Source organism: Capsella rubella, unplaced genomic scaffold (genome assembly GCF_000375325.1).
Source record: "Capsella rubella cultivar Monte Gargano unplaced genomic scaffold, Caprub1_0 scaffold_5, whole genome shotgun sequence".
Classification (NCBI taxonomy): Eukaryota; Viridiplantae; Streptophyta; class Magnoliopsida; order Brassicales; family Brassicaceae; genus Capsella; species Capsella rubella.
This window is the reverse complement of record NW_006238919.1, coordinates 8,480,731-8,498,677: the sequence shown is the minus strand read 5'-3', so window position 1 is coordinate 8,498,677 and position 17,947 is coordinate 8,480,731. Positions and strand designations below refer to the sequence as shown.

The 17,947-nt window shown below is 34.6% G+C and overlaps 3 protein-coding genes across 3 annotated transcripts; all 3 read right to left on the bottom strand.

Moving 5' to 3' along the window:
• Positions 1-3,405: 3,405 nt before the first annotated feature.
• Positions 3,406-4,764, bottom strand: LOC17885552 (transcription factor RAX3). The gene is made up of 3 exons (XM_006292456.2): positions 4,514-4,764; positions 4,249-4,378; positions 3,406-4,166 (listed from the first exon to the last, which is right to left on the bottom strand). The coding sequence occupies exons 1-3, from the start codon at positions 4,647-4,649 to the stop codon at positions 3,500-3,502; spliced, it is 933 nt and encodes a 310-aa protein (XP_006292518.1). The 5' UTR covers positions 4,650-4,764; the 3' UTR covers positions 3,406-3,499.
• A 2,345-nt stretch (positions 4,765-7,109) lies between these two features.
• Positions 7,110-9,911, bottom strand: LOC17887394 (branched-chain-amino-acid aminotransferase 3, chloroplastic). Its single transcript, XM_006291137.2, has 10 exons — positions 9,668-9,911; positions 9,469-9,566; positions 9,198-9,375; positions 8,691-8,870; positions 8,453-8,584; positions 8,247-8,345; positions 8,049-8,165; positions 7,753-7,848; positions 7,535-7,647; positions 7,110-7,417 (listed from the first exon to the last, which is right to left on the bottom strand). The coding sequence occupies exons 1-10, from the start codon at positions 9,797-9,799 to the stop codon at positions 7,300-7,302; spliced, it is 1,263 nt and encodes a 420-aa protein (XP_006291199.1). The 5' UTR covers positions 9,800-9,911; the 3' UTR covers positions 7,110-7,299.
• Positions 9,912-11,765: 1,854 nt separating this feature from the next.
• LOC17885942 (leucine-rich repeat receptor-like serine/threonine-protein kinase BAM2) lies at positions 11,766-15,289 on the bottom strand. Its single transcript, XM_006290486.2, has 2 exons — positions 12,584-15,289; positions 11,766-12,485 (listed from the first exon to the last, which is right to left on the bottom strand). Exons 1-2 carry the CDS (start codon positions 15,153-15,155, stop codon positions 12,064-12,066), a joined length of 2,994 nt encoding a protein of 997 aa, XP_006290548.1. The 5' UTR covers positions 15,156-15,289; the 3' UTR covers positions 11,766-12,063.
• Positions 15,290-17,947: the final 2,658 nt, after the last annotated feature.

The window sequence follows — 17,947 nt, the reverse complement described above, 5'->3', positions numbered from 1 at the left end:
TCATTGTTTGACATACTTGTTTTAAGATCAAATAAATAATTCTCGGATCGTCTCTATATGCTTGCATATAAAACTTAACTTTGAATAATGCAGTCACGTGGGTTTCATGAGCTTAAGCCATAACTTGCACATGCAATGCCGTGACATGACCCGATGAACGTACAATACAAAATAATTATACATAACACGACTCGAGAATTACAACGAATTGATTAGGCCAAAGCGGTGTCTGCATGTACGTACGCATGATGGGTTATAACCAAATACAATTGGGCCTTAAGAGGCACATATATTGCGACTAAAAACTATTGGGGGATAAAGAGAAAAAACAATTTGGAGGCCTAACAAAGAGATCCCGGAAGTAAACAAGAGATCAGAACTCTCTATCTATGACTAATCAAGAATACATAATATAGAGTACTGAAACAATTGTGAAGTTTCCATATTGAACCAACCCAAGTATGTAGTATACGGATACTCATGCAAGGTTTGGTCTATTAATTTTATAAGGAAGATGTTTCTTTCTGGATAGTTCGAATCAAACTCATACAAAAGTAGAAGTCATGCATACGCCATATTTTTGGTTAGCTAAAATAGCTAGTTTTTGTTATTTATACTGTATGTATGTATGTACAAACTAATGGTCAATTTTTATTTCATGTGAACCAGATTTCATAAAGTTTTTAGTAAAATTCCGTTCGCACAATAAAAATATTTCAATATGTTTTTCTCTTTTTGACGTTCAGATTTGCTTCTTTTAAGACAATGACAGTTTGGAAAATAAAAAAGAATTAACGTGATAGTGAGTGTCGACATCGGCTGGATTATTGTTACAAAATTAATTTATGTTGTAAGAAGTCCTTTTGATTATTTTTATTTGACCAAGTCCTTTAATTATTTGTATGTAATGTAAGCAAATAAATAAATTTTATTCTATATTTGTCGTCGAGCTATATGTCGCCGAGCCAATCAAGGTTTTATATGGGTTTGTTTACATAAAACGTCGAGGTGTGTATAATTACTAATTATTAATCTATTACTTAAGCTTTATTTTATGTAATCCACTTACTTTTATACTAATATAGTTTTTGGTTCCTATATTCTTGATTTTTTGTTTCTTGATTTCTTCTTCTCCGTTATTATTCTCTTTTTTCCTTCCTTTATTGCTTTATAACTTGACCCAATATGAAGATAACGTTAATATTATATGAAAGATTCGGCAATGTTGGAATTTTTGGATTTTATGAACAAAATGTATAAATTATTAAGTTGTAACCTATGTAAAAGTTCTATAAGATGTAATTTTTTTTTGTTATTTTTATTTTGGTTTGTATAATTTTATATAAAAATTGATGTCTTTTGGTTGTCAGTTTTTGTTGTCTTTCAAATAGCTAATATTAATTAGTTCTTTTAAAAACTGACAGACGATGTATGTAGGATTACAAATTGTTAAAAATTCTCTCCTCTTCTTTTCTCCAACTTCAGATGTCCAAAAAGAGGAACAACAACGAGATTGAAAAACCAGTATAACCAAAGTGAAGAAGATAATTAAAGAAAGATCACTCTTCTTTAAAATAATTTTTCTTTACTTTTTTTTGGGGTAAAATATAATATTTAGTAGTTAAAACGATTACCTGTATTTAATATTAAATTTTGTTTGACATATTTTCATGCATACGTAGCTAGCTTTAGCAAATGTGGAAATTTATATTAAAGAAACTCTTTTTTCTGTGACATTTCTTTTTTTATACTTTAAAAATTATTTAGTTTTTTTTGGTAGGGGGAGCGAAAAATGAGAATATATTGTGAATATGTCCATGCCGATGACACGTTCTGCAAATCCACTGAACTAATGCAAGTGGCTTACGTGCATGATTTTCATCAGCTAACTCCGCTTTTTCATAAATCACGATTAATAGTATATTAGTACGTGATTACATATTACTGAGATACATAATATTAGGACTTTATTTTTTTTTTGGTGAAATAATAATATTAGGACTTTACTGGAAGTATATATACTGTATACAGTTTGAAGTTTTGATAACGAAGTGTACTTTGAAACTTTCAGTTACATACATTTCGTATACAAGTAAAAAGCATATAATAAGATTCTTGATATTTGGATGTATCCGCAATTTTTGTTGGCAGTATGTAACGCACAACATTGTGATTCCTAATTGTGGATATAACGATATTTTACTTACTATTTAGTGTATTTATGGAGGCGTGATTTGTAAATAATAAATTAAAGGAAGAATAATTGCATAATTATGTTTGTCATTTTGCTGTTTGAAGAGAATGTTTGGAACATTCAAATGACTTGTCTAATACATACTAGTATTGTATTAATACTATCTATCTTTTTTTCTTTTCTTTTTTGATAAATTGTGTGTATTTTTTTTTTTTTTTAATACTCTTTGAATATCAATATACGAAGAAGTTCAAACATAATATCTTTTCTTTGTTGAACCGTGAAGTCTAGTCTAGTTCTAGCTTAAAGACTTGATGCTTTTTCCTTTTTCTAAATCATAGATTCATAGAGGTGAATTCAAGTATTGTTTACCGAAATTACACACGACGAATTCAAGGTTTAATACATACATATATTTTCAAGTGAGCGACAGTGTCACTTTAGGACTTTCTCAATTTGATTTGATTTTATGAATATGCAACGAATGTGCCAAACTCGTAAGGGGAAAGAGAATTTTCGTATGACATCATCCCTTGATTCTGTGAGGAAACAAGAAACAGACTAGTGATCTTTCTAGGAAAAAAAGAGAAAGAGAGAGAGATAGGTCATGTCTTTGAGAAGTTCAGAGTTACACACATTCATTTATTTGGTAATCAAGACCTTTATCTTTTGTCAAATGGTTAGGTATTTTTATCCTTTATAAAATCCATATTATTAATTACTTCTTATTGGTGTTATCAACAATGGTTTCCAGCTAAATGCTTTGGGCAATCCGACATCCAGGTAATATCCCTAACGAATCCGAGGGGATCCTACTTAATTAAACAACAATTATTCGAAAAAGTTTGATGAACATATATACAATCAATGTATCCAATTCACATATATATGGATCCGACCATTTATATACGTGCCAAGAACACAAAAGCACCATTAATATATTCCTCTTTTTAATGTGTCTCATATATATATATAGAGAGAGAGAGATGGAAACGTAACACATGCACACGATACTCTTTCTTACGTACGCACTAGCTATATGAACATTGCAAGTTCTTACTTTTAAAAAAGTAACAATATCATAATTGTGTTTATCTTAATGTGATTACTTCGTTAGGATCTATCATGTTCATGTATGAGTTCTATACATATTGTTTTAAAACCCACCAAGTTAAAGTACATATCAATAAATTGTAACAAAATAGATCGTTATTAATTCCAAATATACATACCCTACAGTTTTGCATTACTCCAATTAATATAATAATAATGATGTATGTTTCATATTGAGAAATGATTAATTAATCAACAAAATTGCTTTGAATCAGAATAAACAAGAGAGCTAATGTCCTCCCAACTTATGGTGCTTTGATCTGCTGAAGTACTTGTGGCGGCTCCTGAAAACAAGTCCATGGTTTCGGCCTGGAACTTCCCGAACCATTGATGATCAATACTTGTGTTGAGAAATGGAGAGTTTGCGTTGGTGCTCAAGAACGAGTTCATTGAGAAACACTCTCCTGATCCTAAGTTGTTATGATTAGGATCTAGCAAGAGTTGAGAGAAGGAGAGATGATCAAAAGCATTTGTCATCGAATCTTGATGAGGGTTTGCCCTCTCTAGTAACTGATCTTCGATCTTGACCATGATCGCTGGTTTAATATCTTCTTGAATGTCGCCGAGCGAGTTGGTTTGATTCATGACAAGAGTTGGTACTTGATTAACATCCTGATGATGTAGTGGCCATGTGAACATCGGTTGGTCTTGTCTCATCATGAAAGAAGTTTGAATTTGTTGTTGTTGTTGATGTTGTTGTTGTCTCTTCATCATCACCATCATCTCTTGCTGCTCCATACAAGCTTCTTGAAGCTCCTTGCGTTGTTTGTTGATAAGTTTCTTCTTAAGCCTCGTGTTCCAATAGTTTTTAATATCGTTGTCTGTTCGTCCAGGCAGTTGAGCAGCGATTATAGACCACCTTTAAGAATCATCACATAACTACTTAGCTTAAGTGTTTCCACATGAGATATATATATATGAATAACGTATATGAATAGTACCTGCTACCAATAGTAAGATAGAGGCTACAAATGATGTTTTCTTCTTCCTCAGAAAAGCCACCATGTTTGATGTTTGGTCTAAGATAGTTAAGCCACCTCAGCCGGCAACTCTTCCCACATCTCTTCAAACCTTAATCAAACCAAGAGTAATTTTATAAGCAATAAGCCTCTAATTTAGTTATCAATTCTTCTTCACAAAGAGAGATCAGAATCATCAAATATACTATGAATTAAAAAGGAGAAAAATTATAAAAATATTAGTTACCAATTTTGTGAGGCAAAGCGATCCAATTGCCTCCTGTGCCACTCTTTTCAATGTAGGATTTGAGCTTTGCATCTTCCTCAGGAGACCAAGGACCTTTCTTCACGTTAGCTTTGTCACAGCAAGGTGCTCTTCCCATATTCTCCTTCTCCTAGTAAAGTAGTCTTGTTCTTGATCTTTGGTATTGTTCTTGATATCTTTCTTTGTTTATCTCAATGACCAAGATTATATATGTTGGTGGGTATGATGGTGTGTAAGCTATATAGGGGAAATATTATGTGAATGCAGAAAAGAAAAAAGGAGACAATATAATAGCTGGAGGAGATGTCAAAAAGTCTTTGTAAGAAAATATGTCAAAAAGTAGGAAATTTTTTAATAAACTAAAAAAATCAAAAAGTAACTTTTGGGAAATTTTAATGTTATTATAAAACCAAGCAACATTAAATACTATTACAATAGTGGAATTAAGAAATGGTAGAGACAAGATAAGGAAGACCATTGCACACGCAATTCGTCAAAGAATTTTCTCTTTGTTTATACCTAAATGTAATTATATGTGTACTAATTCACATTTAAAAAATTACATTGTTTTTAACCGAACTTTAGTCTTTACACCATGACTAAGTAACTTATGATCCCTAAATTTTAATATCTTGTGTATAGGATCTTTTAAATTAAGTCTTTTTGTGGATGTAAATGAAAGGATGTGTACCAGTTAAAGTAGATTTTAAAAAAATAAAAGAGAAAATTCGTTATGGTAGGTGAACAAAATTTTGCCAAACCGAAGAAATTTTTAACCCGGATCAGGTAAACTAATTATTAATCCTAGTTTAAAACAATAAGCAAGATTACAGTACACTATACAGTCACTTAGCAATTAATCACGTAGCAATTTTCTTTTTTTAATATAATTCAAATGATGATATTAATTAACAATCATGACGAACATTTTCCACAAATTGGATTCCATAATAAATAAAAACATTACTCGCATCATAAAAGTATACGATATATGGTTCTATTTACACTATACTCACTTAGTATGAAATATAAATATTGATTTCAATGGTGTTTTCCCATGGTAAAATTTTGATTTTCGTCTTTCTATGATTATTTTTGGATATATATGAAGACAATTACTGAAAACTAAATAATCTTTCTCCATGAAAAATAGTTCAAAGCATTTAGGAGACTGGTACACCGGTATGGTGCATTTCTAAAATGATTTTCATGTTTTAAATATACTTATTTATCTAAATTCAAAAAATCAAAGTCTTCAGAAAACCAAACCAAAAATTTCAATAGAAAAATTCGGATTAGGCATTGCTAATGGTGAGTTTTGTAACTAGAATGGAAGAAAAATGTGTCCAATGAAATTGTAATTTCGTTATGAAATTGATAGATAAGTTGTTGAAAAGTCATACATAAAAATATAACTGAGCTAAAAAGAAAAACTAACTAAAATTTTACTAAAACATGAATATGACTGTAAACCAAAATCACAAGTTAGTAATTTTACTGTCTGCCATAGTTGAAACCTAATGACTGATGCTTCTAGATGAACGAAAAAGATTGACTTAAGTTGAGATTGGACATTAGGTTTTTTAAAAGTCAAAGCACTTAAAGAAAAAGAAAAGTCTTAAGCAATTCAAATTATTGAGATCTTTTTCTCACTGCTTATATGTCATTTTATATGAAAATTATAAAAGATAATATCACTGAAAAAGTAAATAAAGTTTTGAACTTTAAAGCTAAGGGGTTAAAGAAAAGGCAAAAATTGTGAAGATTTCAACACCCATTGCCCATTGGTAGGAATTGGTCTTGTATCGTTGGCCATCTCTTCTTCTTTCCACTTTTCATAATATATATAAACACACAAAAACATAAAGTTAGATAAAGACATTAGAACATCTCTACTCTTAACGATTTTGTGTTAATGATATACATATAATGAGATCACCATTGAAATTTCAGGGAGAGTAATGCATGTTGTTGTCCAAAAAAAAAAAAAAAAAAAAATCATATGAATGTTAATGATTATAGAATGATACGATGATTGTAATTTTACATTAATATGAATCAAAGGGCTATGAGAAGAGGTTTGAATATATTGAGTATAGCATATATTTTTCTTTAAAAAAACTTCAATAATTTGGTCTTTTTGGCTACTATTATTAAGGACCCAATAAGTCTTTTGGAAGTACCTAAAGGTAAAAAAAAAAGTTGTTCCCATGAAAAACACACGTCTCTCTCTCTCTCTTTTATTTTTTTGTGCTATTTATAAAGTACATATAAGACTTCAGTAATTCAAGTCATGCTTACTACTTTAATCTAGTAGATAAGACATGTTATCACCTCGTAATCATGAGATAATCATGACATCTTTTCAAGTCGTACCAAGTCCAAGTCCAAGTCCACGCTTCTTTAGAGACTTGAGACTATGTTCTTGTTATTGCCCAAACTTTTTCTGCTGACTGATAAGTTTGAATCTGAAATAAATGGTTATTACTTTGATTCTTCGTTTTTGATTGTTAGATATCAATCATGTCTCACGAATGGTGCTTTTAAGACTTGAGAGAAACCATTGGATGTCAACATGTAATCAGAAACACATATGTAAATATATGATTATTGGTAATATGGGGTAACAACATCTACTGATGATATTGAACCATCTAAGTTGTAAGATCTCAAGTTTTAGATTAACCAGATTCTAAACATTCCAAGACCATATATAGAAAATGAAAAGCAAAACCAATAAGCCGAACTGATGATTGCTTTTGCCTGGCTTAACTCAGATTCACAGTCCAGTTCATGTTGTCTTCAATCAGACCCATCTGCAAGCTTGTCAGAACGGTGTACACTTGCTTCGACACAGTTCCAAAGGTACCTTCTCCGTAAGACACTCTGTGTTTCGGAAAGAAAAAGAAAAAACTCTTATGACATAATAAAAAAGGTGAACGCTTTACCACTTTTAAGGATTAGCTTTTGTTCAATGGGGATGCAAAAGAAAAATGGTTTTACCTTTTGCCTTTGTAAGTAACGCTTCCAACGGGAGAGACAACCACAGCGGTTCCCGTGCAGAAAACCTCGTCTGCTTCTAGTAACTCATCCACTGTCACATTCCGTTCCTCCACCTGAATGATATCGAATAAACATGCACTGTGATCACAAACCAGTAGTGGTGCTACTATCTTAGAGATGTGAGTATTGTTGAGAATCTGAGGAAGGTGAGGGATTACCTGAAACCCTTGGGTTCGAGCCACGTCGATTATACTTTTCCGTGTAATCCCGGGTAAAATGGTTCCTTTTATTTCAGGAGTAGAGATCACATTATCCTGGCAAAGAAAATGTTGGTAAAAATCACTTGCTAAGAGTATCAATAGCTTGATATGTTTGTAAATGCTCAGGAAAAAGAGATGGTGCCAGAGTCTTAATCTCATCTCTTGCGCCTTAGGAATTTAGACTGATAAGGGGTTTGACATCTTATAGACTCTACAAGGTATCATCGGATTCCAAAAGATTCGTTTTCCCTTACCTTTACGATGAAAATATTGCAAGACGAGACCTCTTCAAGAAATCGTTTGTAAACACAATCAAGGTACAGAACATCAGAATATCCTTTAGCTTTTGCAATCGACTGTGCCTTCAGTACCTAAATTATAAGTTGTATGTGTGAGTTACAAAAGCTGGTCCAGATAAAATCAAGATATTAAAAAAATCAGCTTTTACTTACTGCAGCATAATTGCCGATGGTTTTAACACCTCCGGTACCACCAGGAGTTGCACGGTGAAAATCATTTTCCACAATCAAATTGATCGGTGACACACCTTCCTGACATCATTATACATATCCATATCATCATTAAGAGAAAAGGAGAAACACACAATAAATCTCGTCTTAGATATTTGGAATTGATCGAAAGAGGAACTTTGAAAGACCTTGAAGTAGTTCCCAACAGGGGAAACGTAGATAATGAAAGTGTATTCTGGTGCAGGTGCAAGACCAAGAACAGCTCCTGTCCCCATAAGCAACGGTCTAACATATAAGGAACCTTTACCTGGAGGTGGAACCTAAAAACAAGACATCACACAAACATAAAAGTCATAACAGCAAACACATATATAGATACTTCCTCTGCATATCGGGACATAAAACATCTGTGTGATTCATAATTACCCAACGTTTGTTTGCTAATACAGTTTCTTTCACAGCTTCGACAAACTGCTCAACGGTTGGAGCAGGCATGCACATCCTCTCCGCACCATTTCTCAAACGGTTTGCATTCTCCTCAGGACGAAAGAGGAGGATACTATTACCATCTTCCTTTCTGTAAGCTTTTAGCCCTTCAAACAATCCCTACAAACAGGCAAAACAAGAGCATGAACCAATAAGACTCATGTAATCCTAAGTTCCAATCACCACCACATCACTCTTGGCATCTCTCATCATCAATTGCGGATAAAAGAAATGCAACTAACCTCAACCTCCTAAATTTGTTTCGACTACAACAGATTAAACTCTTTTCATTGAACTAACTACAGTAAAGGGCAGACATTTAAGAAACAATGAAAACATAATCCACAAATTGTTCAATTGCTTAACCTTAACCACACAGACTAAGTTTAGTTTGAGCAAACTCGTAACAGTAAAGGAGATGACTTTGAAGAAAACGAAGAAACAAACCTGTCCATAGTTGAGCACACCAGCAGATGGGCTGACTTCAATGTTCCCAAAACGTTGCAATTCACCTTTTGTGAACTCTCCATCGATGTCACATTTCATCACATACATGTAATCAGTCGGCTTAAGCCCGAATCCGATGTTATCCCAATCTATGTCGGCTATTTCAGACACCTCCGTACTAATTCAGATATAAACCCAACAACATATATATATAAGTGGACCTGGAAGAATCGGACAATCACCGAAAGATTTGATTCTGATTCCAACAAACCTGGAAGAATTGGAGAGCACAGCGTTGCATCGAGTAAAGGAGGCACCACCATTGATGACACTGGACAATACAGAGGAAGAAGACGAAGAATGATGAAGCTGTAAATGTAATCGGAGAAAATGGGTCAGATGGTAAGAGTAGAGGAATCGAACGAAACAGAGTAATCGATAAAACAAAACAGAGAAGAAACAGAGTTGACCTTGAGGGAGGAGGAAGACGGCGGCGATAAGTTCCGAGTAGAGGAGAAAGAGTGGAGGCGCGTGGAGAAGGCGCGTGAAGGGAAAAGTAAGTAATTTTGATTAAGACCAGGGGAGATTACTGCTCTCTCCATTTCTTCTGAGAATGTGTGAAAGTGTTATGTGTCTTCTTCTTCTTTCTTTTTCTTATACGATGGGGTGAGACGGAGACGGAGGCTTTCTCTGGTGGTTTCGTTTCTGTTTTCTATGCCCTAAAAGTATTTTTAATTTGTATATTAGTGGGTGTTATTCAATAACCAAATTAAATATTATTTCAAACGTTGATTTTAAATTCTGCATTAAAATATTTTCTGACACTGGATTTGATATTTTGTAAGCTTGTGTTTCAAAATTTTGGTGTACTTTTAAATTAGCATCCCATTGAAATATTATTTTAGATATTATAAAACAGATAAAAATGTTACTTTATCATAGACTCAATAACCCTTATTAGTAGTCTAACAATAGGTTTGACTGGAATTAAATTGAAATTTATTAAAAACAATATTGATAATAGAACATGTAATACAAAACATAGAAACAATTGTACTTCAAATATTTACAAGGAAAAATTGATCGTGTAAGATACGGAATTATCAAATTAGTTTTTTTTTTTTTTTTTTGTAGTTGACTAAGAGAAAACTATAGTTTTGTTATTATTATTGTTGTCGTCATACTCCAATAGGATTGACATGAACTATAAACAATTAAAACAGAAATAGATTATTAACAAGAAAATGAGAGTCTTTTGACAGTAGCAAAAGGAAATAAGGCCGAAAATAATTTAAGACCGAATATAACATAACATATGGTCAAGAAAAATATTATAAAGACCAAAAATGGTTTTGCAAAAAAAGAAAAAGAAAAAACAAAAGTGATTGCTCACCACCATTCACCAACGACTTAGATAAGTTCAAAAAAGAACACGAGTTCCATGCGGTTTTAGTCCATCCTCCGTCTTGTAAATAAAATGGGCCTAGCCCAAATTTATCTGGTTCGAGCCTAAAACCCAACTCAGAGAAGGGTGCAAGCCCAATAGATTTAAGCTTTGTTTGTGCTGTGTTGTGCTTGCTGTAATAAGAAGAAAGTAGCCTATATGTATATGTTTATACACTTTTGGATTATTGCTCTTGTTTAGTAGCATCTTTGATATGTTGAACTTTCCTTGATTTCTGAAGCGATAAACGAATCTGTATAACAGCATTTTGGATTCTCTTACAAATGTTGTGTGTGTCGGTAAAACCAATGAAGACTGAAGAAAGGAAACAAACGTTCCAATTCAAACACAAAATTACAAAATCTAGCTAGTTTCTGAAACATTATCAGAATATACTTCTTCTTCTTGTTGTTCTTTTTCTTCCCCTTCTTATTCTTCGCCAATTGAGTTTTGATGGACCTCGGTCCGAAAACTCAAGTAAATGACTATGGTAGAAGCTTAACACTTGGGAATAATACATCCAAAATATCATAAAACTAATATTCTTATTGTTATCTTTCGTCTCTAAATAATAGCCATGGACGGTTATGGAAGAAAATTACTATACTAGATATCAAAGGATAGATAGCAACAACACCAAAGGATTTGGTTTTTGATGGGTCAAAATCAAAAGTTTGAATATACATGGCTTATAATTAATGAGAGAGAGATGTCATAAATGTTTGGTTCTATATTTAGATTTTTGCTTCAAGACAAGGGAAGATGAGATTTTGGGGCAAAAAAAATCTTAGGACCATCTGAATTCATTAAGACACTACCCATACATTTTGCAATAATTGTTAGCAAATTGTGAGTGAGCTTTCACTTTCTCCCTTACCTTCAGTCCCACACAAGAACACATTCATACCTTAGTTTCCTCCTACTCTCTGTTTTTTATTTTCTTTCTTCACATGGAATGTCTTGTTGTGACACAACCAGCTACAACGACCAGATACAATCCAAAACGGTAGTAAAAGCCAACTGTGAGAATGGAATATGTTAATGTTCAAGATTCCAAACTAGTAGTTTCATTTAAAGACTAACGGAAACAAAATAATACTACTACTAGTGTTTATTTGAGAGTATTAAGACAAATTAAATTCTTAATTAAGAATCAAACTTTAATTTACATATTCAAAACTCCTACCAAAGGATAAAACTACCACTAATATATTTGTGACATCGTTAATACTTAAATAGAGATAAATAAAACAACCTTGAAAGAGTTTTAGCCGAACTAAGACAAGGAGTGGTAATTAAGTAATTAACTCCAAATCTCCTTAATTGAACTTTTTAATACCGAAAGGACGTGGAGAGTGAGTGGACCACAAGCAAAAATGACAAATTTGCCCCTCGATCACCAAAACCCAATCGCCGGAAAATCTAATTACTGAGAAGATCCGGTGGACTTCCTGAGTCTGGCGACGATTCATTCATCCTCGGAGCTTTCTCCGTCACGTCTGATTCCGTCTCCTGCTGCTTTGAAAGAGGCAACTTTGGGATCTCAGTGAGAATCTGAACGACTTCACGCATCGTCGGCCGCTCCACCGCTTGTTCCTCAACGCAGAGCAACGCAACGTAGAAGACGTGCGTTACTTCGTGAACTGGTACGGAAGAGAGTCTAAGATCGATCACTTTGAGCACGCAGTCTTTATTTGAATCCGTCATGCTTCTAACCCATTGAACGATATCGACGCCGTCGCCGAATTCTCCGACGGGTTTTTTCCCGGTGATGAGTTCCAGAAGAACAACACCGAAACTATACACATCGCTCTTCTCATCTACCTTTAACGTATACGCGTATTCTGCACATACAAGGAACAACAAAATAGTTGAGAGATTTTTACACTCACCAAATGTTTGATTAAATGCCAAACTACAAAGTGTGAGTATATGTATTAACCTGGTGCGATGTAGCCGTAGGAGCCAGCAATGGCGGACATACATTCAGAAGTTCCAGAATCTTGTAAGAACTTGGCGAGACCAAAGTCGGCGACGTGAGCTTCAAAGTTAGAATCGAGGAGGATGTTGTTGGATTTGACATCTCTATGAACGATCAAAGGGGAACAATCGTGATGGAGATAACAAAGACCCTTGGCTGCTTCGAGAGCGATCTTGTAACGTGTGTCCCAATGTAAATGACCTCCTTTCTTTCCATGAAGAACCTCTCCTAGGCTACCATTAGGCATGTACTCATACACTAGGAGATTGGTTTCGTGGTTAGAGCAGAACCCGAGTAGTCTCACAATGTGCCTGTGTCTGATCCTTCCTAGCGTCTGAATCTCGGCGTTGAACCCGTGATCATGGGAAGATCCATGGGACATTGTAGCTAATCTCTTGACAGCAACTAAGTCACCGCTAGGCATACTGCCTTTGTAGACAATCCCAGCACCGCCTTTACCGATGATGTTGTCTTCCTTGAGAGAGTCCAAGACATCGTCACATGTGAAGTCCAGCCTCTGGAAAGCTGTCAATCTCCATGCCTTGGCTTCACTCGCATTTCTCAAGGACCGAGCTTTGATTATGGCCACAATAGCAAACACCATGGAACAAAAGAGCAATCCGAGGACGAGTAACAGTTTTGTCGTAGCAGATAAAGGTTTAACGTGAGATTGGTGAGTTCCTTTACCGCAAGGACCCAAATACGGACCACAAAGATCAGAATTACCCAAGAACGAAGTGTAGTTGAAGTAACTGAACTGCCCAGTGCTTGGAACTAAACCAGAGAGATTGTTGTAAGAGAAATCAACAGATGTCAAGCTCTGCATTGATGCTATCGTCACAGGTATCGAACCAACCAGATGGTTTCTCGAAAGATTCAAGTAATTCAAGATCTTCATGCCCGTGATCTCGTTAGGAATATCACCTGAGAGCTCATTACGACTTAGATCAACAAACGTTAGCAGCTTACAGCGACTGATCTCCGGTGCTATCCGACCCGAAAACAGATTGTGGCTAAAGTCCAACTTAGATAGCTGCTGAAGCCTCCCAATCTCGGGCGGTATCGGACCAGCAAACTTGTTACCATCAAGGAGTAGCTTTTGGACACCAGAGAAGTTTCCAATAGCCGCAGGTAATGGACCAGAGAGCTGGTTATTAGATAGACTGATCTGACCAAGGTCACCAGAGACTCCTCCACTTATTGGTAACCCTCCGGTGAGGTAATTATCTTGAAGCTCCACTTGAGATAATTTGGGTAACCCGAAAAGTCCCTTCGGGATCGACCCGTTGAGAAAATTCTCACCCATCCGGATCCGGGTCAGAGACTCACATTTGCCAAGCGAGTCCGGGATAGAACCAAACAAGAAGTTGCCGAGAGTGATTAAAGTCACTAACCGGTTACCGGAGCACATATTCGGCGGCAAAGTTCCGGTGAGTTTGTTGGATGAGAGGTCAAGAATCACTAGTCTACCATTTTCCCCCAATTTCTGAGGGATACCACCGGTGAAATTGTTCTCCCAAAGCTGTAACACTTCAAGCTCCGGCAGTTCACCGATGAACTCAGGTATAGCACCGTACAGCTTGTTCCTGAAGAGATTCAAAAGCGTTAAGTTCTTCAACTCCGCAAAACTCGCCGGAATCTCGCCGGTGAACATATTGTTAGAAAAATCCATCGATTTCAAGCTTGAAATCCATCCCAGCTCTTGAGTTAATGTTCCCGCGAACGCGTTTACTTGAAGAAACAACGTATCTAGATTCTGAAGCTTCCCAATCTCCGGCGGAATCGCTCCGGTTAAACCACAATTAGCAGCGTCGAACCGAACAAGCTCCGATAAATTTCCAATCTCCGGTGGAAGACCATCTTCGAAAGCGTTGTAGTACCCGATGTAAAGTTCACGAAGAGAGGTTAGGTTTCCGATCTCTGGAGGTATTTTTCCGATTAGCTCGTTACCGGAAACCGCTAGATACTCGAGGACAGGCCAGGTTCCGTACGTCGCCGGGATTTTGCCGGAGAAGTAATTACCACCGAGGTGAAGATGCCGGAGCTCTGTCAGGTTCGTGATTGAAAGAGGCAAAACTCCGGTCAAGTTGTTGTTGTACAAATCGAGAACACGGAGATTCACCAATCCAGAGGAGAGTTCATCGGGATACGAGCCGTTGAAGACATTATTGGAGAGATTGAGGTGACGAAGCTCGGAGAGATTAGAGATTTCCGGCGGAATAGGACCTGAGATCTGATTAGCAGCGAGTGATAGATTCTGCAAGAGAGGTAAATGAGAGACGTCGGAGGAGAGTGTACCGGAGAGGTCAAGACCAGAGAGGTCGAGAGAGGTCACGTGACGGCGGGATACGTCGCACGTGACACCGGTCCATGAACAGAAGGTTGTTGAAAGGTTCCATGAGTTGAGAGGTGAGTGTTCGTCGCCGGTGAGGGAGGATTTGAGTGAGAGAAGAGCTTGGAGCTCTGTGATTGGTCGAGAGAAGGAATGAGAAATGTGGAGAAGGAGGAGGAGGAGAAGAAGAAGAAGCTTCATGGCTCTCTTTTTTTTTTCTCGTTCTGTGTAAGTTAGGGTTTGGTTTAAAAAGGGTGAGAGGTAAGTGAGGAAGATGATGAAGATGGCGTGATTTTTTTAATTTTTTTTTATGTTATATTCTAAATTATTTCATGTTTTTTTGGATTTTTCTTGGAGGGAGATTTTCTTAAAACGAAACTTTGGTTTGTAGAAACGATAATTTAGTTAATTTAATCGCATAAAGTTTCTGAAAATAGAAAACAAACTTGTAATAATCAAATACAGTATGTGTTAGAAAAAGAAAATCATTATTTTGTACATATGTAGAAACATAAGCATGTAACATGGAATTAAAAAGGAATCTATACTATTAAAAGGGAAACATTTTGTATAAAGTGATCATAGTATATATAACTAAAAGGATAATTAAAAAAAAACAAATCTATTTATATTTATGGAAATAATATTGATTTGATTACCATAAAAATATTCAATTAAATTCGAAATTAAACATATTTAATCTAAATTATTTTTTTTAATATTTTCAAAAACTATATATCTATCTATACTATTAAAAGGGAAGCATTTTGTATAAAGTGATCATAGTATATACAATTAAAAGGATAATTAAAAAAAACAAATCTATCTATATTTATAGAAATAATATTGATTTGAAAAAATAAAATATTATCCAAACTATTTTTCATAAAAAGCATGATGAGAAATAAAAGTAACGAGAGGAGATCATAAAATCAAGAGACTAAATTCAATTTCAATTTTCAAATATCAAATAACATGTATGATACATGAACAAAAAATTTGAATTGTTAATTTTAGTTTTAACTATTTTATTTCAAATATCAGAACATGAAATAACAGGTACGGGAAATTTGAAACATAAAAAAAATCATCTAAACTATTCATGATAGAATATGAGATGAAAATTTTGGGTAACGTGAATTTAAGAAGAACATATGAAGACATGCTATTTACTAAAGTGGATTACATGAAATGTATTTTTTGCGGGTCAAAATATTTTAATATGTATTTAGTGTGGAGCATGCATAGCGGACGTATTTGATAGCTCACGGTTCACACTCAGTCTGGATCTGCTATCCTGTCGATCCGACATTCACAAACTTCATGAACGCAAACCAATATTAGTTTATGTTATAAATGCTATAGTGGATAAATATGTCTACAAATAGAACCCTACATTTATGTGTAAGTCTAAATCATTGACCTATTTTCTTATATGTTTGACTAAAATATACAATCTCAAATGGGTAAATAATTAAAATGCATATGGAATGGAAAAACATGACATATTAAGACGCACGAGACAAGATTTATGTCCCGAAATTGACAAACTACAATTGTTTTACTATTTTTTAAGGTACAAGTACAACTGTCTTTAATAAAACTAAATCGTATCGGTTTTTTTGTTTAACCTAATTTAAAAAAAAAATCAAATATTGACTTGATACTGGTTTAGATTATAAATGTTAATAAAATTCCTAAAAGTTACGTTTACAAACATAATCCCGTACGTACATAATATATTTGAAAATTTTATAACAAATTTTGTTTTTGAAATCAATCCCGCACGTACGTGCGGGTCCAAATCTAGTGATAAATTACATGAGAGAATGTTTTCATTAATTTTGTTTTGGAGCCTTGTTGTGTTTGAAACGTGATGTTTACCAAATCTTGACAAATTACGCCATATATTAAGCAACTGTAGACATTAATAATAGTACTATTACACATGCATTGTATGAATATCAACCTCCAATAATGCAATATCAAAAGGGAAACAATAAATTCATAAAGATGTTTTAAAGATTAAAGACAAAACCATAATGAAATAATTTAATGATGATGTGCAGGATGAACGGTCCTGATGTTACAGAGGGATCATAAACTTACCGAGATTTATCGAGAGAGACGCTTATTAACGAGAAGATACTAGTATAGCAACTTTAAAAGACCAAAAGCACCATTGGAACGGCATGGTAATCACATTTATACCATCAAGGACCTCAAACAACAAGGCATGGATCGACGACACAAAAACCAGAGAGCCAGTCTCTGATGATGATCATCAACTGTAAAACAGTGACGAGAACGACCCTGAGATATGTTCATATGATGATGCACGGGACCTCTGATAAGAGCCTCGAGAGATGGGTAAGGGATATGATCGTAAGTTTGTATTAATGGAAGGGTAGAGTCAGTGAATACAGTCCTATGTGCATCATTTTCATCTTTTGCCAGTTTACCACAGTAGTTCACTCTGAATCTCTGATCAACAATAATGGTTTCGTTTGTCCAGTGACCCAAACATATCACTTTCTAACAATTGATTTTTCAAATTTGGAATTAAAAATAAGTAGTGTTCTAAATTATTGTAAATGATAAAGAATAGCAGATATATGGAATACCAAAATTTAGATTTTTTTTTTTTTGGGTCACTGGAGTACTGGACAAGAGGTTTAGGTAAAAATATAGCCACTGGAATAAGTCGTACTCATATTAGGTGAATTTTTGTTGTCTTCTTTATGGACCCGGACCTATTAAATAATTTGTTCATCTGCAACGCACTAATTAATAAACTAAAATTAGTGAAAAATTTTATAATAAGGATCACTTACAATAATGGAGGCATTTCTATATTTACTTTGGAATGATAGGAAATGGTAACCACGTGTTAGGAAAGGTCTTCTTTTTTTGTGTGTGTAAATTTGGAAGAGATGCACTTTTGGATTAGTGTGTGTATTGAAAAGATTCGGTTGTTAAGCTTGATTACGTAT

What these genes read in the sequence shown, in the direction of transcription:
- LOC17887394 (XM_006291137.2), bottom strand. Translation starts at nt 9,799, where the DNA reads ATGGAGAGAGCAGTAATCTCCCCTGGTCTTAATCAAAATTACTTACTT. An exon ending in GTGCTCTCCAATTCTTCCAG is followed by an intron (nt 9,376 to 9,468) that starts GTTTGTTGGAAT and finishes TATCTGAATTAG; the next exon opens with TACGGAGGTGTCTGAAATAG. An exon ending in CTCGAACCCAAGGGTTTCAG is followed by an intron (nt 7,648 to 7,752) that starts GTAATCCCTCAC and finishes GATATCATTCAG; the next exon opens with GTGGAGGAACGGAATGTGAC.
- LOC17885942 (XM_006290486.2), bottom strand. Translation starts at nt 15,155, where the DNA reads ATGAAGCTTCTTCTTCTTCTCCTCCTCCTCCTTCTCCACATTTCTCAT. An exon ending in CTACGGCTACATCGCACCAG is followed by an intron (nt 12,486 to 12,583) that starts GTTAATACATAT and finishes TTGTATGTGCAG; the next exon opens with AATACGCGTATACGTTAAAG.
- LOC17885552 (XM_006292456.2), bottom strand. Translation starts at nt 4,649, where the DNA reads ATGGGAAGAGCACCTTGCTGTGACAAAGCTAACGTGAAGAAAGGTCCT. An exon ending in CGCTTTGCCTCACAAAATTG is followed by an intron (nt 4,379 to 4,513) that starts GTAACTAATATT and finishes GGTTTGATTAAG; the next exon opens with GTTTGAAGAGATGTGGGAAG. An exon ending in TATCTTACTATTGGTAGCAG is followed by an intron (nt 4,167 to 4,248) that starts GTACTATTCATA and finishes TGATTCTTAAAG; the next exon opens with GTGGTCTATAATCGCTGCTC.